The sequence below is a fragment of the Microcaecilia unicolor genome, chromosome 2 (genome assembly GCF_901765095.1).
Source record: "Microcaecilia unicolor chromosome 2, aMicUni1.1, whole genome shotgun sequence".
Taxonomy (NCBI): Eukaryota; Metazoa; Chordata; class Amphibia; order Gymnophiona; family Siphonopidae; genus Microcaecilia; species Microcaecilia unicolor.
The window spans coordinates 258,502,872-258,517,510 of record NC_044032.1 but is presented as its reverse complement, the minus strand read 5'-3'; the positions used below and the strand labels follow the sequence as shown (position 1 = coordinate 258,517,510).

Below are 14,639 nucleotides of genomic sequence, written 5' to 3'. Positions count from 1 at the left end.
GTAAGATTAGTTGGGTCTACCTTATGGTCCCTCTCCAGATTCTCTAATTTTTGGCGTATCTCTGACTCCTGTGCCTTTTGTTTATTATATAGGTGTGTCTGTAACGCTATTAATTTACCCCGCAATACTGCCTTTAATCCTTCCCATACACTCGTAGGGCGCACCTCCTCAGTGTCATTGATCTGAATATATTCCCTTATATATTGTTCTACTTGTGTGATAACTTGTGGATCTAGGAGAAGGGTTTCGTTTAGCCTCCAGTATTTGCGCTTTTTGTGCTCACCTCCGATCTTCAGGGACAGTGCCACAAATGAATGGTCCGACCAGCTACATGGCAATATCTCTATTTTCCCTAGTGCTCCACTTAGCCCTCCATCGCCCAGCCAAAAATCAATTCTGGAGTATGATTTATGCTGAGGAGCATAGTAGGTATAGTCTTTTTCACCCCCATGTTGGGCCCTCCAAAGGTCCCGCAAATTCCAACGCTCTAACCATGCCTTTAATGCTAGCCTATCATTCTTGGCATATTTTACCTCCCCGCCAGAATTGTCAACCCGTGGATCTATAGTTAGGTTAAAATCACCTCCCACCAAGAGCTGGCCTTTAGCGTGGTTTTGAATAATCTTCTCCAGGGATTCCAGAAACCTCTTATGTCCCTCATTGGGGGCGTAAACATTTATCATAGTATAGTATCTATCCTGTAAGGACGCTATTATCAATACATATCTGCCTGCTACGTCTTTTATCACACGATGTACAACCCAGGCATATTTAGCTGACAGAGCCACCAGTACTCCTCTTTTCTTTTTTCCATCTGAGCTGGACGCACAGTATATCCCAGGATATCGCTTATGACGCATCAAATGCTCATGCTTGCGCTTCAAGTGCGTCTCCTGAAGGAAGACTATATCCGCCCCCAGGCGAAGCACTTCTCCAAATACCTGTTTTCGTTTTTGAGGAGTATTGAGGCCTCTAACATTTATAGTTATACATTTGCATTCCATCTATACATATTAAACAGGTCATCATTATGCTGCCAATTCCAATTTTTGAAAAATCCCTCTCCCCGTTCGATTTCCTTCCCCCCTTGTACCCTATAATCCCCTCTTCTTAACTCCTGCCCCTTATAGAACCAATTACTAATCCCCTTAATATTAAATTCTCCCCCCCACCCTTTCAACCTTTGCACTTCTTCCCTATGGAATTGGCGCTTCATAGGGGGAAGTGCAGTCTTGTCCATCAAACAAAATAGAAAACAAGTCCCAACATTAATCTTCCAGTCTTATCTTAAATACAACCAGAGCGTACTTGGCAGCCTTGCTTCACTCCGTGTGCAGGGCCATTCACCAGAACCAGCCGTTCAGGGCTATCTCCATTTCTTCATGTGAGGCGAGTTGCCGATTGTTGGCGCTCTAGCCTCTTGCGGCCCACCCTTTGCCACTTTGAGTGGGGTCGTTTCCCCGCAGATGACTTCTGTGATCCAGGTCCCGCTGGTCCCTCCGCTATTTCTCCCTCCGGGATTACCGCTCGGGCCTCCGCCAGCGACTTGACTTGGTGTTGCTGCCCATCTTTATAGAAAACCAGCGCAAATGGATGCCTCCAGCGATAGCGTAGGCCCAGCTCTCTCAACTTAGCTGTGACTGGCTTAAGTTCTGCTCGGCGCTTTAGTGTCGCCACTACGAGATCCTGGTAGATTTCCAAATGGTATGTATCCCATTTAAAGTCATCTTTCTGACGAGCCTCCTTCAAAACTCTTTCTTTTAGTTTGAAGTCTCGAAAACAAGCGATAATATCTCTCGGGAGGTTATTTCGAGTGGGCACCATGGTTCGGTGTGCATGTTCCAGTGCCACCTGATCCGGCGCTATCGGGGCCTCAGCAGTCGAGAGTAGGGAGCTGACTATTTGCTGTACCACCATTTCTGCCTCCTGGTAGGTGGGGGTATCGGGCAGCCCGCGAAACCGTAGATTGCAGCGACGGCTGCGGTTCTCTAGATCCTCAAGCTGACCATCAATTCGCTGCTGCCCGATTTGCAGATCGGTAATTTTTCTGTCCATCGCCCCCATATCCTCTGTGTGATCCTCCAGTCTGCTCTCGACCTCCTCAACTCTATGTCCGATTTCTGCTATCTCACCCCGTAGTTCGGCTCCTAGAGTCTCCAGCTTTGTTCGCACCGCTTTAATATCGGTGCGCATCTCCTTCAACCACGAACGTAGCTCCGGGAAGCCCTTCTCAGCCTCCTCTGCCGAGTCTTGTGTCAGGGGCTTATTGGTGCTCGCTTGCTCCGCGAAGAGCTCCGGCGTGTTAAAGTCTTCATCCTCCATGTCTGCCACGCGTTTTGGTAGGCCGCTGCCCGAAAACGCATATTGGGAAAGATTAGGCGGTTCCCCACGCTTCTCCATCTCCTCAATCGATTCCGGTGCAGCTCTGCGTACCGTTCCCGCTTTTTAGGCTGATCTCGATCGCTCACAGAGAAGGGTAATTGCTTATTTCACTTCAGGACTATCGGAGCCAGGCTTTCAAGCAACCATTACCTCCGATGACGTCACTTCCCCCCAGTTTGGGTTTCTTAAGAGCAGAAATCACATTTACATACATGTGTGGATTAAAAACAGGACTTTGGTCACCCTAGTTCTTATGACATGGAAATATCTAGGTAAAATAGTCTATTCTTCAGGATTCTGTCTGCATTTATGTTATTAAACATAGGTGCTTCAATAGCAATGACACTTCCTGCTGTGAAAAGTCAAACAGTGAGGGGGTATTTGTGATAATTGGTGTGACTTTGTTCCTCATCACTTCTGACATGATTGACCACCTCTGTTTCCTATCTCTTTCTCAGATTTTGGTGGGAGGGCTCCAGTACTCCCCAGGCACCCTGCAGATCTCTGCTGACAGTGCCCTCACACTACCCGCCATTATTGGGATCAGTGCTGGAGGGGGCCTGCTGCTCCTTGCCATCATTGCTGTACTCATCGCCTACAAGAGGAAGACGAGGGACGCCGACCGGACCCTCAAAAGGCTTCAGATGCAGATGGACAACCTGGAATCCCGCGTGGCCCTGGAGTGCAAGGAAGGTAGGGTGAAGTGGAGAGCACAGCGCTCTTCCAGTTGTCCTGTTTTGTTTAAAGAGGGGTAAGAGCTTTTTGATTGGGAGTTTTTTGCATCTATTTTTCCTTTTCTTTTTGGGGGGGGAGTGAGGAGGACAGTTGAAGAGCAGCAGCCTACATATCTCAGATTCCACCTGGGGCGGACCACCCCTCTCCTCCGAGCAAGGGGGTGCGCGAAGTAGGTGGTCTTCTGTCATCTCTGCCAGTCCCCTGCCCTGGAACAGGAAGTTGACATCAAAGGGAGTAGAGGACCAGCAGAGCCGACAGCTGCACTCCTGCTCCGCCACCTCCATTGCTGCCTGCACCCGGGGTGGACTGCCCCACCCTTGTTACGCTAGAGCTAAGGAGTACAATAGGGACTTTTCTGCTTATTACTTTTTGACTGGGGAGTTTCTTCCTGCCCTTTGATCTTCCATTTCAGTTTGAACCAGGCTTGCCTCATTTGCTTCTGCTTCGGGTACTTTACCCCTTTTTTTCTATTCCTCTCCCTCATTTAGGATCACTCAGCATCTGAAAAAAACATAAGCTTGCAAACTGAAAATGGAAAACATGCTTAGCTATGGCTAGATGTACTGTGCTTGCCTTAGGTTACTGCAGTGCTGGGGAGAATCGCAGTTGCAAAACTATTGCAGGTTGCCTCAAAGCAACAGTGTGTATATCCTTGCTGTAAGAGTGCCAGCAAGAGTTGTAGTTAGCCAAATAGAGCAAAAGTGGCAAAGAGGACACCAAGCACCCTCAAGTCAATTTTCAGCAAGACGTCTAGGGAAAAATTTGAAACATCTAATCTAGACATTTCAAATTAGTCCTCTATTCAGCGGCATTTTATGTATGGATAGCACAACTTCATATGCCAGTATCAGTCTCACTTATGGACTTCCAAGCGCCGACTTAAAGCACACCTGATGTGTTTGACTTTCTCTGCTGATGTTGGTTAAATATAGGGTTGTGCTTTTAAGATCTCTGGCTGTCTATTTAGATTTATAATGATTGTTAGAATTTAATTATTGCTATGTTTTGTCTTTATTCTTTTTTGTTTTTTTATGAGTGTGTATTGTACCTCGCCCTGGATAAGGGCGGGTTATAAATAAAAATCTAAATTGAACACAAGTGTACTTATATGTAGAAGTTATGAATAGTGGATCTTCAGCATATAAGTTAAATGTGTAAGATCCTGAAAATCCATGTTATGTGTTTGGCTTGGACAGCCCAAGTTATTCCTGGTTTTCCTTGTCCAAACTGAATACAATAATCCATGTCTATAATGTATACAGATTTCTGGCCCTGCCCTGGAACTCCCCACTCTGCCCTATCTGTTTTGTATATAATTTTATAGGTATTTTCAGCTATACATGTACAGGAGAATTCTATATATGGTACCTAATGTTAGGTGCTATCAGTGCAGAAAACTGTTCTAATGGATGCAAGGTGCAGAAATGGGGCAGAAATGTCATATCTGCGTGAAAACACTTACATGCCCATATATAGAATAGTGCCTAAGTGTTTCCATGCAGATCTGCAAAAGGGTGTGGCCGTAGGCGGGTCAGGGGTGTTCCCTTAAAATGTTCGCAGTGTTGTAGAATAAGGTGAATCCAATTCTAACTTGCATGCCAGGATTTACACTTGGTATCAGTTCGATAATCTCAGTAGTAGTAGTTTTATAAAGAGCGCCAATCCCAGAACGTCCATTATAGAATACTGTTGAATGCCGATTTTTTGGGGGGGCACTGAATTTTAAGTGCCATTTACTGAATCCAGCCCATAACGCTGTACATAGAAATCCAGATTCTATAAATGGCGCTGAAAATTTGGCGCCAATAAAGTTTGGCGCTCAACACTTTTCTATAAAGTGCACTTCAGGATGAGCACTCTTTATAGAATAACGCTGAGCATCGAATTTGGCGCTCAACTTTGGGCACTGAATTCAGCACTTAACTTTGAGCTTGATGACTTACGCCAGCTGAAACCTGGTGTAAATCTTTTGTGAATACCTTTGATTTGCATGTGCCCTTCCCATGGCCACACCCCCATTTGAGTTGCATGCAATCAAGTTTAGGCGCCCATTGTTGCCAATTAAGTGCTTGTTACCTCCAATAATTAAATAATTAGCACCCGTTAATTAATTATTTTGGATGGCGATCTGGGATCCATGTCCAATTTTGGGCACCCAAATTTGGGTGACCTTTATAGAATTCGGGGGAGAATGCTTCTGAACTCTTTTTTTTTTTTTAAGCAGTTATATGTTTGGCACAGTGTCAAATGTATAATTGTTTTTTTTATATAGTGACCTGCCTATATCACACAGTGGAAATAAAATTCCTAATATTGTGCAGGACCTTCCTCACTACAGCAGAGGTAATTAAGACTAAACATATCATTTCTCAGGAGATGTGTCAGGACTGACCTGGAGATCATTCTGCTAGTCTGACCCTGTGCTGGGCGTACTGTGCGGGAGTTTATCCTCACTCAGTGGTGACACCTACTGGCCAGACTTAGCATACAGCATGTACTGAGTTCTGAGGAAGCTGCTGTATTTGGGCCTCCAGCTCAGGACTGTCACTGTGAGGGCAAGATAGCATATATTTGTTCTATTTATTTATTTATTGGGTTTTATCAACCGCCTTTATGTAGAAATTCACCCAAGGCGGTGTTCAGCAGATACAGTTTAACACAAAGCTTACAATTTTGTTAACATCATAACGATAGTAAAAATTGCCAAATATAAACATGAACACAACAAATGAGGTAAACTTGAGAGCAGCAAATTAAAACCTAATAATAGGACTACCATGAAACAGTATCATTTAACAGCCCTGAAATTCAAATAACAGAGACACAATACGATGTCAGCATAGTACTAAAGAAACATTTAATAAGCATGCATTAGAACATTCAAATAACATTGATATGATGTTAATATAAAAGAAGAGGAAAATCCAGGTAGTTGTGCATGAAGGCTTGTGGTGCCAAAGCCCAGTAGAGTCTGGTTCCAAATGAATTGGAGTCCAGAAGAGCAAAAGGAGACTGCCAGTTAAAACAGGGAAAACAAAAAAGGGATGGGAGCCTGAACATAGAGTGACGAAATGACACAAAAGTTTTCTGGACTCAGCAGAATAGAATAAACACACTGTAATTGTAATAAGCTATAATTTATTTTGTAATTGTGTAGGATCCACAAAACATATTTGTAACTGTTCTTCCCTGAGGCATGCTGGGATTTGTAGTTTGAAACAAAACATTGTAGGAGTTTTAAACTTGAAAAGGAGGTCAGAAAATTGTACTTTGGATATTGGAAATATCTAGCAGGGCCAGGGCCAGATTTAGGTTTAGGCATGTACCTGGGGCACTGCATTCTAAAGGTGCTCAGACATAGGGACCTCTTTCCCCTCTCCCACCCTCTGATCTTTGCCTGTGGAAACTCAGAAATTTGGTGGCAGAGCTGTCTGTAGCCTTCAGGGCAATAATGGAATATCAAGCCAGAATATGAGGTAGTAAATATGCATAGAACAGAATAGAATAAAGGGGAAGGAGGCCTGACAGTTGGAAGGAAGGGGGAGAAGGGTGAGCTCTCCTTTGTACTCAGTATTCTCTAATATATGTCTTGACATAAGCCGTATGCTAGAACTGTTAACTTGGGTCCCCCATCCAATGTCACCCTCACTTTTTCCATAGTCTTCCACTCCTTCCTACCTCTCCCATTTCTTTCTTTCCTATGCTGTTGGTTTTCACCTCCACTTCTGAACTGGGGTTGCTGTTGGGGTGGGCCTGGGCCTGGCATTGGTGATACTAAAAGCAAGCTGTGACTATGAGCATGCACCTGGCTGTCCCCTCACTGGCCCTGCTTACAAATAGGAAGGCAGTGCCATTTCAGGGTTATGAGCATCTGATGATTTAATAGTTCTCCCCACCCTGCCATGTCCACTGATGACCTACTGTTGCTGGAATTGTTGCCAGGTCCAGGGCCTGGTATCAGGAGGAGCTGGGGCTTCCTTCTGCTGCTGGCTTTGCCTAGGAGTCAGATGATTAGCGGCATGTTCAATGCAGTACCAGTGTCATGGGCTTGGTGTGGTCACATATGTCACAATAACCTAAAGAGAACCTTACAAAGAGCCATGTCAGACCAGGGCTGTGCAGCTTTTTGTAAGGTTCTAATGATTTATTTATGTATGTTGTTGTTGCTAATCAGATGCAGCTGGCATGCATATAAACACCAGCAGCGGGTTGTGTCTCCTCAGTCCACACTAATACCAGTAGCTGGGCCACCCAACTTCTTTCAGGGTAACAGAAAGAGACCTCAAGTGACTCTAGGTCATCAGAGACAGTCCAAACCAGGCCAAAGTTTACCCCAGACTTGAGTTCCAAGTTCTTTGAGAAAAAGTAAGATACAGCTGCTATGAAACAAGCACTTGCTCAACTTGTCTCTGTTGACTCAAACCATCTCATGGTAGTCACAGGACAAGGGGAGGCCACCCTTGGTAGCCATGCATTCAAAGTCAAGTAAAACTCTGCCAATTAGACAAATACTGAGCCAGCCCTAGGTTTTCTTGGGACTCCAGACACTAGATATTCTGGATTGTAAAGCCAGAGTACTAGAGTCTTGGACGGCTGGTGTTGAGGCTTATCCAAGAAAGCAACAAGGCAAACGGCTTGCAAGATCCAATATGATAATCAACAAAAAGAACAGACCACTGGTGGAGTAAAATTGCTACCACTAAGCTTGTCTGACTCGCTACATGAAGGCCCATGTCAGAGAAACGGTTTTTTACCAGTTTGTTGAAGTTTAGATTTTACACCAGCTGGTGTTCATTCGCCTCTGAGGCAGCCATTTTGGTGAAACTTAGCCATATTGGGCTTATTTGTAAAAAGCTAGGAGCTAAATTAGTAAATAAAAACTGCATCTTCTACATGGTCTGTTCTTTTTGTTGATTTTGAGGTCTGTGAACACTCAGAGGCCTATTTAGAGAGCGGTTGCAGTTGCTCAAGGAGGGGTAAATAAATTCAGAACCCATGTAGCGACTCTTGCATCACTAATATGCCTAACAGCAGAAGATGCAGGGAAATCTCTGCTTTCAGTAGCAGTGGGGTGGGGGGACACTTGCTGCCAGAGACTTGGGTTTTTACCCTGCAGTGGAGCAGACCTTTTTTTTAGTGAGTGTATTCTTTCCGATTGATATTATGGAGTTTCTGTTCATTCTTTTAAAATTATTTTTTGTTGTGTACTGCTTTGACATGCTCCGCATACAAGGCAGTATATTAAGTCTAAATAAACAGTAAACGAGGGGAGTAAAAGGGAGGCCCCAGAGGCAGAGAAAGCTGGAGGAGTGAAAGGGAGGCCCTAGAGGAAGCTGGAGGAATGACAGGAAGGCCCCGGAGTCAGAGGAAGCTGGAGGAATGACAGGGAGGCCCCAGAGTCAGAGCAGGCTGGAAGAGTGACAGGGAGGCCCCAGAGTCAGAGGAAGCTAGGAGAGGAAGGCCCCAGAAGTAGAGGAAGCTGGAGGAATGATAGGAAGGCCCCAGAGTCAGAGGAAACTGGAGGAGTGAAAGGGAGGCCCTAGAGGAAGAGGAAGCTAGAGGAGTGAGATGGAGGCCCCAGAGGTAGAGGAAGCTGGAGGAATGATAGGGATGCTCCAGAGTCAGAGGACGCTAAAAGAGTGGCAGGGAGGCCCCAGAGTCAGAGGACGCTGGAGAAGTGACAGGGAGGCCCCAGAGGTAGAGGAGGCTGAGGAGGTGACCACAGGTGCAGTGCAGTTATAGAGGTAGGTTAGAGAATAGACTGTACAATATGACACTGGTTATGGGAGCAGGGCAAGGCTTGAGTTGATTGAGCATTTCTTAGTTCATTATTTATTATGGGGGTAATTTTATAAGGGACTTGAGTGTGAAAAACAGCATGTTACATGCTCAATATGCTTATATAAAATTGTTTAGGGATATACACAGAAAAGCATAGTGCCTCCTCCAATGCAATGTACATGCATTCACGGGAACCGGACTGCCCCTTCTTACCAGCTCATACTCAACACACCAGTCCTGGAGCAGGTGTAAATTTGGAAGCTTTGCAAGGGTAGATGCAACATATACACCTATCCTACTTAGGTGCTCTGTTATATACAATAATCTTGCACATGTGTATCTTGTATCTGTGAGTGATGTGAGTTTGCATAGTTCAGGTATTGTGAGTTTCATTGGTTAACAAAAGCCTTTAAATAAACTAAATGCTGAAGAGATGATGAGGGCAGCCAGTGTGCTGAGATTTCTTGGTTTGATGTTTTATTTTTATTTTTTAGCCTTTGCCGAGTTGCAGACAGACATTCATGAACTGACCAATAATATGGATGGAGTGAAGATCCCGTTCTTAGACTACAAGACCTACGCCATGCGGGTGCTGTTTCCTGGCATCGAGGAGCACCCAGTCTTAAAGGAGCTGGATGTAAGTGCCTGGCCAGCATGGGGAACAGGGACTGGGAGGCTCAGATGGGTGAGAGACAGTCCCAGTCGCCATTAACTGAAGAACCCTGCTGTGACAGTTTTTGAGACCTCATCCCATGTCTAAGGGCAGTGAGAGATATTGGGCTAGAGAAGAGAACTGAAACTCTACTTCTGAGTAGCCTTGCCACACTCCCCTTACCCACCAGAACCCTCCCAGCATGAAGACAGCCTTGCATTATCTAACTCTCGGTCTTTCTTTCAGCAGACTCCTCCCAATGTGGAGAAAGCCCTACGGCTCTTCGGGCAGCTGCTGAACAACAAGGTTTTTCTTCTGACCTTCATCCACACACTAGAGGCGCAACGCAGCTTCTCCATGCGTGATCGCGGCAATGTGGCTTCCCTAGCCATGGTGACTCTGCAGGGGCGCATGGAGTATGCCACTGTGGTGCTGAAACAGCTGCTTTCGGACCTGATTGAGAAGAACCTGGAAAACAAGAACCACCCAAAGCTGCTGCTGCGCAGGTATGACAGCATGATTCATATCCCCTGTGCATCAAAACCAGTGATTGCATGAGACTTGAGGCCCAGTGCAGTATTGGTCCAATTAATTCCAATACATTTGCTATTATATCCATAGTAGATCCTTGTTGAGGTTCCCTCATTAAGAGTTGTGGGTTCATGCTCAGGTGTTCTGCATTGCTGATCTACAGCTTTTCTCCTCTTGCCTTCCAACTGGAACTGGATTTATCTAAATTTAGGAAGAAAACATTTCTGGTTAATGATGCATTTAATTGTTGTGACTTGGAATAATATTTTGGGCTTAGTTCCGGCCGATATTTAAAACCATTTAACCAACCAGGAACAGCACCTGTTAACTGGTTATCCAGCGACATTTAACAGGAGATAGCCAGCTATCTCATGCTGAATATCGCCAGTTAGCATTTCGGGAATAACTGGTTATATCGTGCAATATAACCAGCTATCTGCCAAGAGGCCAAATTAGTCTGCCAAAATAGCAGGTATATCTTTAGCTGGTTTAAACTTAATCAGCCACCGCTGAATATTGGCTTGGCAGGTTAATACACCCGGATATTCAATGCTGGTTACCAGAAACGGCCCGGCATTGACTTTCCGGGCTCAGTACTGACCATGACAGGCAGCTGGTCTACCTCCTGTGTCTGAATATCGGCCCCAGTTATCATGGTGTTGAATATTTTGAGAACAGTTTTGTCACAGGTCATCTTGGTTGGAAGGCCAAAGGGTGCCTATTTTGAGGCTATTTCAAAAAGCTCAGAAAAGCTGCCGAAATCACAACTAAGATGCATTGATGTGTATTTACACCTACTTTGGAGTATACCCAGTGGTATTTGTATTATATATAACCTACATACTTGGTGACTTCTCCCATACTACATCCTAACTATGCTCCTAAAGATCTAACGTGGATACTTTTGTCATTGTGCATACTTTTACGTGTGCACCCCATGGGGCAACTTTATAAGATCCCTGTACGCATGTAAAACAGTTTATATGTGATATATATTTTATATAAGCACATAAGAATAGCCATACTGGGTCAGACCAAAGGTCCATCTAGGCCAGTATCCTGCTTCCAACAGTGGCCAATTCAAGTACCTGGCAGAAACCTACATAGTAGCAACATTCCATGCTACTAATCCCAGGGATAAGCAGTAGCTTCCCCCATGTCAATCTCAATAACTTGTCCAAACCTTTTTTTAAAACCCAAATACGCTAACTGCTTTTACTACATTCTCTGGCAACAAGTTCCAGAGCTTAACTATTCTTTGTGTGAAAAAATATTTTCTCCTATTCATTTAAAAAGTATATCCATGTAATTTCATTGAGTGTTCCCTAGTCTTTGCACTTTTTGAAAGAGTAAAAAATTGATTCACTTCTACTTGTTCTACACCACTCAGGATTTTGTAGACCTCAATCATATCCCCCCTCAGCCATCTCTTTTCCAAGCTGAAGAGCCCTAACCTCTTTAGCCTTTCCTTATATGGGAGCAGTTCCATCCCCTTTTTCATTTTGTTCACTCTTCTTTGAACCTTTTCTAATTCCGCTATATCATTTTTGAGATACGGCAACCAGAACTGAACACAGTACTCAAGGTATGGTCGCACCATGGAGCGATACAGAGGCATTATAGTACTTTTGGTCTTATTCACTATCCCTTTCCTAATAATTCCTAGCATCCTGTGTGCTTTTTTGGCCGCCACTGCACACTGAGCAGAAGATTTCAGCATATTATCTACAACAACACCTAGATATTTTTCTTGAGTGCTGTCCCCCAGGGTGGACCCTAGCATCAGGTAACTATGATTCAGATTATTCTTTACAATGTGCATCATCCTGCATTTGTCCCATTAAATTTCATCTGCCATTTGGATACCCAGTCTTCCAGTTTTCTAAGGTCTTCCTGCAATATTTCACAGTTTGCACGTGTTTTAACAACCTTGATTAGTTTTGTGTCATCTACATATTTAATCACCTCACTCGTTGTTCCGATTTCCATATCATTTATAAATATGTTAAATAGCATCGGTCCCAATACTGATCCCTGGGCACTCCACCCTCCTCCATTGAGGGAAATGACCATTTAACCCTACCCTCTGACCAATAACCAATTCCTAATCCACACCAGAACCTTGCCTCCTATCCCATGACTCTTTAATTTTCTCAGGAGTCTCTCATGAGGAACTTTATCAAAAGCTTTCTGAAAATCTAGATACACTACATCAACCGGCTCACCTTTATCCACATGTTTATTCACGCCTTCAAAGAAATGAAGCAAATTGGTGAGTGAAGACTTCCCTTGGCTGAACCCATGCTGACTCTTTCCCATTAAACCATGTTTGTCTGTGTGTTCCATAATTTTGTTCTTTATAATAGTTTCCACTGTTTTGGCCAGCACTGACGTCAGGTTTACCAGGCTGTAATTTCCCAGATCACCCCTGGAACCCTTTTTAAAAATCGGAGTCACACTGGCCACCCTCCAATCTTCAGGCACTACGGACAATTTTAATGACAGGTGACATATTGCTAACAGTAGATCAGCAATTTCACGCTGGCTCCTATGCCACCTCCTACTTAGCCTTCTTTAGATCAAGGAACTTTCTTAGCTGTAAAGGTTTAAAAAACACTGCCTTAAATCATTCATCTGAACCAAATATTTGCCAGGAAACTTCAGAACTGAAGTGTCTAAAGGCAATCTTGTGTACTCTTACACATATCTGGAAAAATCCCAAACACCTGTCTCATAAAAAAATTGACACTGCTTATGAAAGAATAGATGTTGAATGCTGTCCTTAAGATGCAGAAAACACATGGTACTAAGACAGTGGCTGTCCTACGCTCCTCCCCAATCTCCAAACTCTTCCCACCAGGGATTAAAAAGGTCTTAACTGACTGGTGGGATAGCCCTCCATAGACCTTCATTGGATATTTCTGAAATAGGGCTACAGGTGAAATCGGATTCTTCTCACGGGGTTCTGACCACAAGCCATTCTGGGACTGTTGTTTGCCTCAGAAATGGAGGAAACCTCCCACACACAGCTTGCCCTTTTCCCCATTAGAGAAGGCAAGAAAACCAAAGCCTTGCTAGCGCCGTCATGGTGTGCTCTTAGTATGCTGCCGTCTTGGTCTGCCACATTAACTATTTCTAGCGTTTGCTCATTACCCACCTAGAATAGTTACGTATGTGGTTCCCACATACCATATGACAACCACCATCTACAATTGGATATAATGTGCAGGAGGAATGAGTTAGCAGCAGGGCCACAGAGAGACTGAACTGGGTGTAGGGCAGGGCTGCGGTCCCCCCTCCCCCCCCCCCCCGATCATCGCCAGTGCCGCCCCCCTACAATCATTGTCCCTGCCGCCCCCCCCCCCACTACGATTGTCGCCGCCCATCCTGTTCCCCCCCTCCCCCCCCCCCCGATCCCTGTCACTACTGCAATTCAAATACCTTGGCCTGTGGGGATCCTGAGGCCCCGCCAGCAGAAGAGGTCTTCCTCCAGCGCTGACGCTTCACTCTGCCGATTGCCTGCCCCTTCAGCTGCTTTTTCTCTCAGGGCATTCTCGGTTTCAAAAACAAGCATGTGCACCTGAGAGGAAAAGCAGCCGCTTAGCAAGCAGTGAGCAGAGTGAAGAGCAGCGCTGGAGGAAGACCTGCAGTGTCTGCTCCTCCAGGTCCTCCCCAGACTCTAAAGGGTCCCGGCGCCGGAGTTTTCTCTCTCCTGCTCCTGTCAGGACACGATCACTCAGGTCCCGTCAGGAGCAGGAGAGAGAGAGAGACCCTGGTACTAGGCCCCTTTTGGAGGCCCAGGGAATTTTGCCCCCACTACCCCCTCCCCCTCTCGGCGGCCATGGCTACCAGTTGAGTGTTCAGCTAGGTATGCTGATTCCAAAGGAGTAAATAAAGCTGGGTATGCTCTATGATATTTTTACCCAGTCTTTCTGCTTCGGTTATTATCTAAACAAAAATCTCATGCAGGGATCTGAGTCTGTTTTCTCTGCATATAATTTTTCAGCACAAAACGCAATTCTGAGTAATCATAACACAGGTTCAGTCCCTTCCTCTCTGCTTCTGCATTCCTCTGGTAAAAGGACACATGTTGTTCAACCACATATCTACTTTTAGCTTTAGACAGGTTGCCCAATTTTTATCACTCAAGGAAAGGTCTCTGAATATTATCCTCTGAGTTCTAACCCCTAGCACTTTCACCGACTCTTGTTTATATCCTCAGGAGAATCACTGTGTCCCACTGTGCCTCACTTCTAATCACTGACTTTTGTGTGTGACCTAGAGGGAGTCACTTGTCTCCCTATGCCTTATTGCTAACACGATTTAGTACTGTGATTCCTAAACTGTGCTTGGATACTGGGTTAAGTTCAGGCCAGCAATGATAGGAATGAGAGCCCAAACAGGCGCACAGAGAGGAAAAAAGCAGCTTTTTTTCATCAGAGAATTTTTGGGACCCATGCACACATCTGCTGATTGAGGGTGTTTAATTTAGTTTATTCATGAATTTGCTATACCACCTTTCGAATAATAAGACACTATCACTCCGAAGTCTCTCTCC

At 44.9% G+C, this 14,639-nt stretch overlaps 1 protein-coding gene across 1 annotated transcript in view; it reads left to right on the top strand.

Moving 5' to 3' along the window:
- The window catches only part of LOC115463477 (plexin-A3-like), a 362,021-nt gene that overhangs the window by 318,349 nt on the left and 29,033 nt on the right, over positions 1-14,639 (top strand). The window contains 3 exon segments of the mRNA XM_030194015.1: positions 2,841-3,075; positions 9,393-9,535; positions 9,800-10,056. Coding sequence (XP_030049875.1) covers positions 2,841-3,075; positions 9,393-9,535; positions 9,800-10,056 — 635 coding nt within the window.